This window comes from Berghia stephanieae, chromosome 2 (genome assembly GCF_034508935.2).
Source record: "Berghia stephanieae isolate SIO BIC M18660-M18661 chromosome 2, UCSD_Bste_1.3, whole genome shotgun sequence".
Taxonomy (NCBI): domain Eukaryota; kingdom Metazoa; phylum Mollusca; class Gastropoda; order Nudibranchia; family Aeolidiidae; genus Berghia; species Berghia stephanieae.
The window spans coordinates 83,913,943-83,928,251 of NC_088361.1; the positions used below are offsets into that span (position 1 = coordinate 83,913,943).

The following is a 14,309-nucleotide window of genomic DNA, read 5'->3' on the forward strand; positions in this document are numbered from 1 at the left end:
TCTACGAATTCTTTCTTCATTTTCTTCTCTACGAATTCTTTCTTCATGTTCTTTTTCTTCTTTTACTTTCTCTTCGCACCATGAAAATATTCTTTCCTGGGGTATTTCTAAGTCCTTTGCGAGACTTAAGTATCTTTTATATGCTTCCATGTTGCAATAAATTAGTTACGATATTTTATATATATTATATTGACAGGATACTGTTACTGACTGTTTTATTTATTTACACTTACTGGAATGAACTGTTCTATTTTTAGAAATCTCTCTCTCTTATTTCAACTTATTATGTATGTTGAATTTGATGCCTTTTATCGTTATATCTTATAAAGCAATGTGTCAATACAATGCGGAGTTATTATGACTTGTGTCAATAACAATGTGTCAATCGCGTGTACTCTAAACTATGTTACTACGAAAAATGTATCACCAATGTGTGTGACTCGTCGTTAGTTTGTGTACAATTATTCGCAATGACGCTAATATACTAGAGTGTGATAACAATAATAGGATGCCAAAATAATCCCAAGTTATCTATCACTAAATATAACACGACGGCTAGTAGACTCCTTTTATTATTATTTAGTTTTTAAAGACTCACTTTTCAGAACATAATATATAAGTGGTTTTCGGTAACAGTAATATGCCAAAAATGCATTTAAAACAAATCACTATGCAAAACAAATCACGATGTCTATAGTTACTATGTGATGCCCAACTCATGTAAAAGAGAATAATGAAGGATATATTTACCAACTCAGTTCGTGGCTGGGACCTCTCTCTTGTTCAATGGTTGTTCAACAATTGTAATTAGGCATTGAAGAGTGTTTAACAGTGATGTCTGAAATACAAAACAATAAAATATCGTAAGATTTACAATAGTTACAAAATGTGTTCACAACACTGAGTGATTGGATGACAGGTGAATGAATCGTTATGGAATGTAAACATATTGAAAACAATTCATGAATGAGGCAAACAACAAAATGAAATGAGTGATATAATAACAAAGTGAACAAGGAATGAATGAATGAATGAAAAACTGAGTGAATAGATGAATGAATGAATGGATAATGTATGAATGAAAGAATGAAGGGAGGAATAAATGTATGAATGATTGGATAAATGAGTGAATAAACGAATGAATGGATGAATGAATGAATGAATGAATGAATGAATAAATGAATGAACAATGAATGAATGAATAATTTATAAATGAATAAATGAATGAAGGAATGAATCAATAAAATGCTATTCAATTTGAATGAAAGAATGAATGGATAAATTGCTATTCCATTTAAATGAAGAAATGAAAAAGAAAAAAAATTAATCCTGTAAATAGGGAGTTCAATTAAAATATGATCAAGTGGGGCAATTAAGAGTTTTACAATTTAAACTTTAAAGTTAGATGAAATAGATATAAGTAACTAAATAAATTCAATTCTTTATATGTGTCCCCTCCAAAATGTCATGGTCTCAAGTGAGTAAAGAGCTACTCGACTATGCATAAAGATATATGTAGAATGAGGCCCCAGAATTTACTAGTTACTATAAATGAAAAACAATTAACGATTTGTTTACAATGAAATAAAAATAATGATGAAATTTAATTAAAAGAGATAAACAGTGATCGTGGCAGTTACAAATAGAGATATGAATATTTTACGTAACTTATGATAATATCTCAGGTTCGTAAGTTTACGTTTCCAGGCAGTTGATGGGCTTGGATGATCTATTCCTCTGATAACAGGATTGGACTCGTAAAATTCCACTTCCAGGCAATTGGTAAGAGGTTATAGTGTAGTACAGCGGGCTTGGGTTTGATCCTTGAAGATTATACAATCAAAGTTAAAAGCTCCGGCGTCTTAATGGTGTAGATATAATATCTACAAAGTCCCAAAAGATAAAAATCTTACAATATATATATATATAGGAATAGAGCGACTGGCCGTCCGGCATAGATTGTGGAGAGAAAGTGAGTGTAGAGTGTTAGACCTATCAGCTTTTATAATAAGTGGCTACGTGACAGAATGTAGAACGAAAAGTATTCACTAATTAGAAATTAATTCGAGGGAAGGCTATAAAAGGAAAGACGATCTAATATTAGAAGGTAAAGTTTATCTAAGCCTACCGAAATATAACTGGAGTGAGATGAATTCAGTTCTTAATAAAATAAAATTTAATAAGATAATTGTGAACAACCTTTACTGTGACAGGGGGGTTGTTTAAAATCCAGATTTACAATTAAAAGCACTCAACAAAAGGTAAGATAATGTACTATTCAAGAAGAAAAGAGGAAGACACGCATAACTTATAGAGAGCGGAGATAAGGTGGGCGTGGGCGAATTGTAGTTATTGTGTGTACCATTGACGTTTCTTTGTGTAATTTGTGTATCCACGCGACGCAACAAAAGGCTAATGGCTGTCTGATCAACATGTCGATACACTCAGATAATTTGTTAAACGTAGAGTGAGGCATATATGCGTCTCTTGACTGATTAGGTTACTATGCCCAAATGAGAAGTGAGATGATGAAGTCTAAGGCTATGTGAAGCCTAAGGCCAGGACTGTGCGCCACTTGAGTTTTGAAGTGCACTTAGTGGTTGCCATTGGCAAGTTGGAAAGAAGGAAGGTAGAATTAACTGTTGCATTGTTCCAACTCGCCTTGTGTCCTGAATTCTAAGACTATTAGTGTATGTACTTCATTTGAGATTACTTAAATGCCTCATCCAGGCAGAAGCACATGATCCCACTGAGGATACACGTATATGTTTACAAAATATAGATAGAACGAAGATGACGTCACTCAGGCCTTTGATATTGTTTTTGCCATCCGCGTTTGTGAGTTGTTCTCACTACACTGTATTAACCAGACTATAGAAGTTCATGGTTACACAGAGTTTGTGTGTTGGTCCGTTATACTTCCGGATGGCAATGTTGTGAACTCCTTGGCCAAGCGCATTCTATCTATATTTAAAACAAAAACTATAACAGTTCACAACAGAGAGGTGTTTGGACTGTTCCTTTCCTCCTCCTCCTCCTCCTCCTCCTCCTCTCCTCCTCCTCCTCCTCCTCCACGAACCCAGGCTCGAACCCAGGACCTTCCGATCCGAAAGCGAGTGTCATACCACTAGACCACATAGCCGCACACCCCCCCCCCCCCCCCCATATAAAAAAAAACAACAAAAAGAAACAAAAAAAAAAAAACACACACACAAAAACAAGCGAGTGGTGTGTTCCATAATAAGCGAAAGAGTCCCCAGATAAATTTATCAATAAAACAAATGAAATGTCCTTAGGATGCCTCTTGGGGGTTACGACAGATCAGTTGGTAAAGCACTCGTCTCACACGCAAAAGGGGCCGAGATCGATCCTGCGTGAAGTCGAGAATTATTTTCACCCCCGGTCCACCGAGCGGTGATTGGGTTGCTGGGTCTGTTAGATCTGGATGAAAATGCAAACATACTATCTAAAGGTTAGTAAACAATTGCTATTGTCTGTTTCAGGCTCTAGAAACCTGTATAAATTTTGGATTCATTACCTGAAAGAATACTGTGATTTAAGATGCCTCTTAAATTAACTTAGCATCACTTTTTATCATTATCTTTGAGCTCCCTCATCCTTCCCATCCTCACCCCCGAATCATAAACAAAAGAAATATAAACATTTAAGAACAACAAACAAAAATCAAGCACAAAACCGAAAACAACCAACCTCCATCAAAACAAATAAACAATAAACAAGAACAGATTGTTTCTCTGTGTAATGACTTGAACATTTTGAGTTATTCTGAATATCGAATTTAAAACAACATCATGGCCAAGCCATGGTACACACTCTATATAAAGTTGTCAAACAATGCAGGCGAAATATGACCTTAAAGTAACATAAAACTCTCAGCCACACACACACACACACACACACACACACACACACATGTATATATATATATATATATATATATATATATATATATATATATATATATATATATATATTAGTAAAGATAGGGTTTTCTTATTTTTGAAGGTGAGTTTTGTATCTTCAGCTTCATAAGCATAAACTTTTTAATGCTGATCATTTTTACTGTGATAATAATATAGTCAATTTTATGAATCTAGATAATAATAATAATAATAATAATAATAATAATAATAATAATAATAATAATAATAATAATAATAATAATAATAATAATAATAATAATAATAATAATAATAATAATATTAATAATAATAATAATAACATATCATAACATAACATAACATAATATGGTTTAGGGCAAAATAGGATAAAATCCCTTGAATGCCCTTAATATTAATGGTCATGCCATAAATCTATTGATTAAAGATTACAATAATGATACACGTTGTAAAGATAGTAGTTCAACTTAACACACACACACTCACTCACACACACACACACACACACACACACACGCACACATGCATGCATGTAGAAGATAACCATAATAATATAACAATGCATAATATACATACAAGATTGAAAGCCATGTCAACGGCAGTGCAAAAAAGTATTATTCGTCATATATAAAACTCCCATCATGTAATTCCCTGTCTATTAATACCTTGAAATAATAATAATAATAATAATAATAATAATAATAATAATAATAATAATAATAATAATAATAATAATAATAATAATAACAATAATTATAATGATAATGATAATAATAAATCAGTTATTGGATTCAAAGCTGTCCTTTTTAATTGTAACACCTGATCTTTCATCAATGTTGCAAATATTTAAATGGACAAAGTCTAATCAAAAATGTTACAATAGATGACCCTTTTTTTTTTCAGAAATATGGTATCACATCAACTGACCAAGAGACAAAAATTAAAGAGAAGTGCCCGCATTTTTTACAAGAATGCGCTTGATTATCCATATTATGCTGACTCTATCTTTCGTCACTGATTGGGAACGGAAGGAGATTTAGAAAAGAAACTTGGTCAAGGTATTTCTTTTCACAACGTGACTTTTAGCTATTGCTTAGCTGACAACCGATTATGCTAACAGTCAATTTTAGGAAAACAGATGTATAAAATAGATTACGTAGTTAATTCTGAGTAGTGAACCCAAAAAAGAAACTTAAATATTGCTTAAATAGTCCAATATAATGTATATGATAATAAATGTCCATCTGTATAGTGCTTATGCTTTACATTGATTATCAGTTAAAATATTGCATATTGCAGTTTCTGACATATTCATGAATATAAGCTCACATGCATCCAATGACACACATGCACACACACACAAACACACACGCGCATCCATATATACATTGTACATACATAAATTACATGCATATATACATACCTACGTCTTAAACATGCATAGTATTATTATACACATTCATAAACACACACAGCGGCGTGGCATGCTTACAGTATAAAGTGGTGCCAGACGAAAATGACTTACACATGCTACATGTGTAAATATAAAAGAAAGAAAAAAAAACTTACATACTTGTAAAGTAAATGTGCATGGTGATGTTTCTATTCCTGCAAATCTTTTCAATAGTTTGTTTATATAAATCACGAACGAATATATTGATTGGAGTTTGGACACTGAGGGAAATGACTAAAGGGACACATGCAGACATTGAATGTCAATCGAACAAAGGGTAATTTCAAAACTTACAAAGCGTAAGAATGTAAACAGCCTATGGCCTATTAAAAGAGTACTGTAGTTACGTCATGAAACAGCCCCATTCCACTTCGGAAATCAAACATGACACCATACAAGATCTCTCTCTCTCTCTCTCTCTCTCTCTCTCTCTCTCTCTCTCTCTCTCTCTCTCTCTCTCTCTATCTATCTATCTATCTATCTATCTATCTATCTATCTATCTATCTATCTATCTACCTATCTACCTATCTGTGTGTGTGTGTGTGTATGTGAGATGAACGCGCACGCACACACACACACACACAAAGTCAAACACGCATATTCACGCGAAGATCATGCATTTAGCATATAGCATCACTATCAAGAAATGTTTGACTTAACTCGTTCACATTCCTTCATATCAATTTTTGCAGCAATAATAATAATAATGATGATGATGATGATGATGATGATGATGATGATGATGATGATGATGATGATGATGATGATAATAATGATAATAATAATAATAATAATAATAATAATAATAATAATAATAATAATAATAATAATAATAATATAATAATAATAATAATAATAATAATAATAATAATAATAATAATAATAATAATAATAATAATAATAATAATAATAATAATAATAAAATAAATAATAATAATAATAATAATAATAATAATAATAATAATAATAATAATAATAATAATAATAATAATAATAATAATAATAATAATAATATATACAATAATCACGACACAGAGAGAGAAACAAATGAACTTGTTAATAATCGTGATTTCGATAATAATAAAGATGGTCGAAGTTACCATACTATGACTAGGACGTAAATGACCAACATTAGCTATTTTTCCCCAGTCCAACAGAGTTTGAGCAAAAATTCCTCGGCACCTGAGGCGGGTTTTTTCTCGTATGTGAAGATGGTAAAAATTCGAGCCAGGTATTCAATGTGGCAACATTATAGTACATTATAGTAATAGCCTTATGGAGCCAGCAAAGATCCGCTCCTTGGAATCGTTTGAGTGGGGAAATCCAGTCACTCGCTCAGCCATAGTACACATCGCTGACGACAGTCATCAACGGACTGTGTGAATCGGGAGAAAAGCGTGGGTAGAAGGCGTTGTGACAGAAAGGGAGTCTGTTTCGCACTGTTGATAAAAGGCGATATATACCATTTCTCAATTTTATATATTTTTAAAAATGCTGTTATCCATTTTTAAAACATGGATGTGGTGTCAGGCACCATTTGAACCAATAGAGCCACGCCCCTGAACACACATATTATAAAACAAATGAAAGACCACTCTCCGTTGAAATCTGGAACAGAGTTGGTGCCGTTTAAGTCATATTCTGAGAAGAGATTCGAAAATGCCTGCCAATTTTGCAATAACCGAGTATTTCAAAAAGCGTGAAAACTCATTCAGGGGAAGGCCAATAACAACTTTACCCTTCGAGCTCAACCAAGATCTAAAGACATTGGAAGATCAGCAGCTGAATCTCAACACCATTGAGGATTTTCAGGCCCTGCAGACAATTGCTTCGAAGCGACAACGTAGGTTAGAACTAAAACACGACCTGGTGGAGTTAGCCGAGGCGTCCCAGTCCGATGACAGAGATGCGAAAGGTTCATAAGTCAAGTAAGTCACATGTATATTGCTATTATTGGCATCATCTAATTTAAATACTTCCTAAAGAGAAAATTTTTTAGATTCTTTTTTTAATTGATCAACACTGCTTTCAAGTCTGACTGACAGCGGGAGTAAACGACCCCCATATTATGCTTTCCTGATAAGTAAAATTTATACTGAACATGAGGAGTCAAATTATATATTCACCACATTATCGCTATGAGTAATGTTCTCTTTTAGGGTTTCTTTCAATGATTTACCCCTAGTCTCCGGGAGAAAAATAACTAGAGAGGCACAAACGATGGCAACTATGCCCATGATTATGTAACAAATATACACTGTATTTTCTTCGTTTGGTATCAAAACAGGAGCAAGTGTTGCCCCTAGCCTTGTCAAAAATAGCCCCCAGCTATTAGCAGTTACACGAATAACTGTGGGGTAAATTTCAATCATAAACAGCGACAAGACACCCCAGAAAGCACTGATGCTAACCCTACCGAATGTGGCTAAAACAGAAACTCCATACGCCTTTGCATCTCCAGAAAGACTTTCTTGAAACCAGGCAGCGACCAGTAAACAAATGCCCGAAAATCCAGAGAAAACGACACCTGCTTTTTTCCTGCCAAATATATTCGGGGCAAACATGAGACCAAAGTCAATGACAAGTTCTATTCCGTAATTCATTATCAGATTAAAGTAAAAATTACCACTCAAAGCTTTCACTCCAAAAGCTAGTGAATAATACAAAAGACTTACTGAAAGCCATGGAATAAATGTAAGAAGTGTGGCCTTTCTGTATTCCCCTTTAAAGAGGTGAAGGATGTTGTTCATCGCATCTCTGATATTCTGACTATGAATTTCTGATTTTCTCTCTTGGTTTAGATACTCCAGAGCAGGTGCTCTCTTGCCATTATAATTTGCTATCTTTTGGGCTGTATTTTGAAACTGGACATCTTTGTTTTTTATCTCGAGCCATCTCAAGCTCTCGGGCAACCAAACAACTGGGATCAGAGCTAATGCAAATAAACCACACGTTGCTATAAGGACGTCACGCCAGTCCTTCAAGAAGAAACATGTCATGCTGAAAAAAACATTAATGAAAGGATATGTTGGAATGCCCAAAGCGATTGCCCTCCACTTCGTTGGCATAAACTCTGCCATGTATACAGAACGGACAGTATAAAAGATAGACGCTGGGATTCCCATTAGAAGCCGCAAACCCGCAAATATTTGCCAGGATGCAGAAAAAATTGATAATAAATGAAAAATAAGAACTAAAAACATTGAAAGACAATAAACCCATTTTCGACCAAATGCATCACTCGTAACTCCAGCCAGACATGCGCCGATCAGAAATCCAATCATTTGTAGAGATATTATGAAGGATGGGATCCAGGCTTTTCCACAGACGAGACCCCACTCCGTGACAATGGTGGAAGCCTGTGGATTGAATTCAATGTTTTTACACGACTCAAAAGCGGGACAATCATCTAGGATGTATTCTTTCAAGGTTGTGTCGTTTTTTATTAATCCATTTTCACTGCTCAATTTATAGTCTCCAACCTCAAATTCATTTTTATCATTTTCTGAATAATTGCTGTTTGTAAACATGTATCCGTCGACCGTGTCGTTGTATTGGTCAAGGCATCGCCATCCTGGGTTGTAATTGCCAAAAGCCATGAGGTGATTGCTGAAGCCTATAGCCCCAGAGCACAAAATGCCAAGATTGATCATTAGGATTACTTGAAAAGGACCACATCCCAAATTGTCGATGGTTATTTCTGATTTACCTGAAATATAGAAAAATATTGGAAATTATTTTGTAAACAAGATGCTTGTTTATATTGACAAATCTCAACTCGCTTGACACTATTATTTGCAAATAAGCATGCATCGATATAACGCCATTTTGTATTCAATCTTATTAATTTAAAAAAATATGTTTGTGAGGTTTTTTTCTTCGGGTGTGGGGTATAAGATTTTCTAGGGTATCTATAGATAGTATGCAGATGACGTCACTCAGGCCTTTGTTATTGTTTTTGCCATCCGCGCTTGTAAGTTGTTATCACTAAACTGTATTAACCTGACTATAAACGTTCATGGTTACACAGAGTTTGTGTGTTGGTCCGTTATACTTCCGGATGGCAATGTTGTGAACTCCGCGCATTCTATCTATATTCGTTTTTGGTTTTATTTTTATATTTATAGGTGTTGTGTTTTTTATCTCTACTCAATAAGATGATATACAATCACCATCGGGTCGCCTTAATAGAAAAAAATGAGATGCTTGTTTCCAAATATTGAGTTCCCTATTCAAAAGTAAACAAGTCATCGTGATTATTGTTTTATTGATACTATATTATGCAGAGCATAATAAACCACCAGTAATTGATTTTATCTTTTTATAAAAATAAGGTTGGGGTGGGGATCAATATTGTTCCGTACAGCCAATGTTAGATTTTTATCATCGAGCACAGAATTACTGGAAAATCACAGAGTGACATACGAACACTTCTCAAACTTTCATAAATTAAGGGTAACTTTATAGCCCGTTGATTCGAGTCATTATTTAGATATCTGCTAGGGCCAATTCATGAGTCCTTAATTTGACCTTTGGACTTCGGATTTACCTAGATTTTCCGGACCGTTCAAATCTGATGACTCAAAAGGTTCGTCTTTTTTTAATACTTTCGATATCATACTTCTGATATCAATAAGATATGTTTATCTATGTCAATTACCCTAAATATTCAAAGAATAACAACAACAGCAAAAACAAACAAACAAAAAAAAAAAGATTGCATTTTCCTCTTCTGTGGGTTTTAAAGGTACATATTGTTGACTAAGATATTGTTCATTATTTTTCCATTCCCCTATCTCCCTTTAAAAAAAATTGATATGGATATTGAAAAGTGAAATTTAGTTCTAAACGTTGATTTGTTTACAGTCATGTTCACTGTGCCTTATATTGCAACATCTGTGTACATGAATCTATTTTAAATATTGCATATATGGGCTATATAAGAAAACAACGTTCTATCAGCACCACTATCCGATACTGGCCAACACCGCGACGCTATCCTCATGCCCTCTTTAAAAAAAAATGAAATGAACAATTACTCATGATCAAGTATCACAGTATGAAGTCAGAAAGAACACTCGGTCTACAAATGATGAAATATGTTGTGAAAAAATACATAACACTTCACAATACATATTGTTGATACAAAAAGTGCAAAAAGCCTCATTATTATTAGAGACATTTTAGATTTTTGCTCTTGAGGAAATTGTATACTTTCTCCTAATTGAATCCAATAAACTAAATCCAGGTCTCATATTTTTTGTCTACAAATTCAATTTTTATCTAAATCACTCCATTATAACACCTTTTTGAGGAAACAGGTCACAAATATCACAATTAACAGCGACCTGACAATGTTAGTAAAATATTTCAGACCAACGAAAAGAAAGATAATTTAAAATTTTAAAAATTAAAAATCAAAATAAGAAGAAAGGAAGTCAAGAGGCCGAAAATTATGGTGGTTGCTGGCAAAAGGCAGTCGACGGGAAATTCAATATTAATCTTAACTTTTTGTATGTTCGAAAAAATAGAATATGGACTTCAGCGATAAAAGTTTTCATATTTCTGTTAACAGAACTAGTCACATTTCAGCGCCTAATACAACAACTGCTAATTTCATATTTTCTTAGGTTGAGACATCGTCCATTTATTTATTTATAACAATACTATGCTTTGGTTGGAAATTGATGATCGGTATAATAATAATAATAATAATAATAATAATAATAATAATAATAATAATAATAATAATAATAATAATGATAGTAATAATGATGATGATAATAATAATAATAATAATAATAATAATAATAATAATAATAATAATAATAATAATGATAATAATAATAATGATAATTATTATTATTATCATCATCATCATCATCATCATCATCATCATCATCATCATCATCATCATCATCATCATTATTATTATTATTATTATTATTATTATTATTATTATTATTATTATTATTATTATTATTATTATTATTATTATTATTATTATTATTATTATTATTATTATTATACACATTGGTTTTCTGAGTAAATAAGAACGTCAAAATAGAAAAGAAAAAACGCTGAAAGGTTATGGAGGAAAACAAAATCAATTAACAATTAAGAGCTGTACATTTCCATCAAAGTTTGATAGAAGAGGCGAAACGAAATCCTATAAAGAAAACGGTCTCATCCAAGAAAAATGACACATTTTTTAAAATTGTAAACGATCTCCTGAAAGACACTGCTTCAAATTCCATCAAACACACATGGCTTTGAGTTTGCACCGCGTTTTGATAAATGTGTCAGTGCATGATATAATCAGTCGGAAGATGATAATTTTGGATTTGCATTTTTTGGGGCATTTTCTGAAATGATATGCTCGCCAGAGCATTTTAATCTTTATGTGAAGTAAACCGGGTGACTTTTCATGAAGTTATGGTCAGATGTATGGGAAAGGTATTCAGCAACTTTTCTCAAATTTCATACTTTATCAACTTGACTAGCTGCAAAAATATTTAGAAGTGAAATTAAGCTTTGCTATTTCCGGAAGATGTACAAAAGATTAAGTTAATTTTATTAAATTAATTGATTAATTTGATTAAATTAATCATTTATGACAAGGACTCAATTCTTGATAAAAATTGACCTTCTAACTAAACTTGACAATATCTCAGTTAAACCTTTTCACCATCCGATTGATTATGTCATTCACTGTAACAAATATTTCAGAGATAAAATTTACGAAATACGTTCCACTATGGACCAGGAACATTGCAACATCATAGACATAACTAAAACCTCTGAGAAAACTGACAGCGCTCTACCTCTTTCATCTTTTGAACTCGCGACGGAAAAGGAAATAATAAAACTCGTTCACAATAGCCCAAACAAATCATGCCAACTCGATTCAATACCAAAAATGGGTTATAAAATCGTACATTAATTAACTTGCGACCCCCATAACATCAGTTGTCAACTGCTCCAATGCGAATTCTGACTTCCCCACAAACCTAAAAACGGCTCACGTTACGCCTTTGATAAAGATGCCATCCCTTGACAAAGACAATCTCAAAAATAATCGGCCAATATCCAACCTTCATTTTATATCCAGGTTGGTCGAAAATACTGTCACAAACACACTGCAAGATCACATGGTAAGAAACAATTTGTCGATCCCTTTCCAACCTGCCTACAGAATGGGCCACAGCACTGAGACAGCACTCCTTAGGGTCCACAATGAAATCATTGAAAAGCTAGACATGGACAGCAATGTCATCCTGCTCTTGCTGCCTTTGATACTGTTGACCACACCATCTTGTTGGCAAGACTAAACGAAAACTTTGCCATCGAAGGACCTGCTCTGGACTGGTTTGCTGAGTACCCCAATGGTCGGCAGCAAGTTGTCGTTATAGATAAAACTCAGAGCTCTCCATCACTCCTCAAATATGACGTTCCTCAGGGATCGGTCCTAGGACCACTGCTCTTTACAATATACACCTCTCCACTAAAAGACATTCTCTCAGCATCTGGTGTTAACTACCACCTTTACGCCGATGACACGCAAATTTATGTTCCCGTTTTACATAATTCCAGAAAGGCTGTCTTAGACACAATTGGACACTGCGCACAAATGGTCAAACTATGGTTGAATACAAACAAGCTCAAATTAAATAAAGACAAAACCGAGCTGATAGTTTTCAAGAAGAAAAGCTCGCCCACTATTCAATATCCTTGAAAACAACATCGACAACTCACCATCCGTCAGAAATTATAAAGCCATGTGTGTTTGGTGGAATTTGAAGCAGTGTATTTCAGGAGATCTACTTTGATGAAAATCTTGACATGACCACACATATCACCAAAATCTGTCATCAGTAAACTAACACATGAGACATATAAATCGAATTAGAGATCTTCTCGACACTGAGACGGCTAAAATAATCACCCATGCCCTCCTGACAAGTCGTATCGACTATTACAATGGCCTCTTATCTGCTTTACCAGCGAAAAGAACTAGAGCTTTGCAAGTGGCTCAAAACAACGCCGCCAGAGTCATACCCAGGACCAGAATATATGAGAGAGTAACTCCGGTTCTAAAATCACTATACTGGCTTCCAATTGCCCAACGAATTGAATTCAAAGTAGCTTGCATCACTTACAAATGCTTACATGGACAAGCTCCTGACTATATCAAATCTCTCTTAAACGTCAATATACCATCAAGAAATCGATCCTCCATCTCCATTCAACTCGAAACTAGAAGGTCTACATCAAGAACAAAATTTTCCAACAAATCTTTTTCTAATGCAGCTCCAAATATCTGGAATTCCCTGTCCTCCACAACCAGAAACTCTCCAACTTTTAACTCTTTCAAGTCCAATTTAAAGACTGAACTGTTTAAAATAGCCTTTACTTAATTTAGTTTCCAGTGCTGAAGTTTTAATTTTTTTTCCCTTTGTGAGTTCGTGTTTTATTGTAAAGCGCCTCAGAGCATGAATTAATTGAATTTGCGCGCTATTCAAGTGATTTGTTATTATTATTATTATTATTATTATTATTATTATTATTATTATTATTATTATTATTATTATTATTATTATTATTATTATCAATATCATCATCATCATCGTCATCATCAACATCATCATTATTATTATTATTATTATTATTATTATTATTATTATTATTATTATTATTATTATTATTATTATTATTATTATTATTATTATTATATCATATCATATTATTGTTATGTTAAATTATGTTATGTTAATTACTTATCTTCCCCATGTCTATTTCGATCTGCCCAGCTGCTTGCATTCTTAAACTTCAAGATAACGTAAAACCGCTGTTTACATTCAACCGACTAGAACGCTAACGCATGGTAATATAATAATAATAATAATAATAATAATAATAATAATAATAATAATAA

General features: G+C 33.2%; 1 protein-coding gene across 1 annotated transcript in view; it reads right to left on the bottom strand.

Moving 5' to 3' along the window:
- Window positions 1-6,398: 6,398 nt before the first annotated feature.
- Window positions 6,399-14,309, bottom strand: part of LOC144964038 (uncharacterized) — a 29,102-nt gene continuing 21,191 nt past the window's right edge. The window contains exon 4 of the mRNA XM_078897983.1: window positions 6,399-9,083. Coding sequence (XP_078754109.1) covers window positions 7,489-9,083 — 1,595 coding nt within the window. The 3' untranslated portion in view covers window positions 6,399-7,488. The remainder of the gene's footprint in view (window positions 9,084-14,309) is intronic.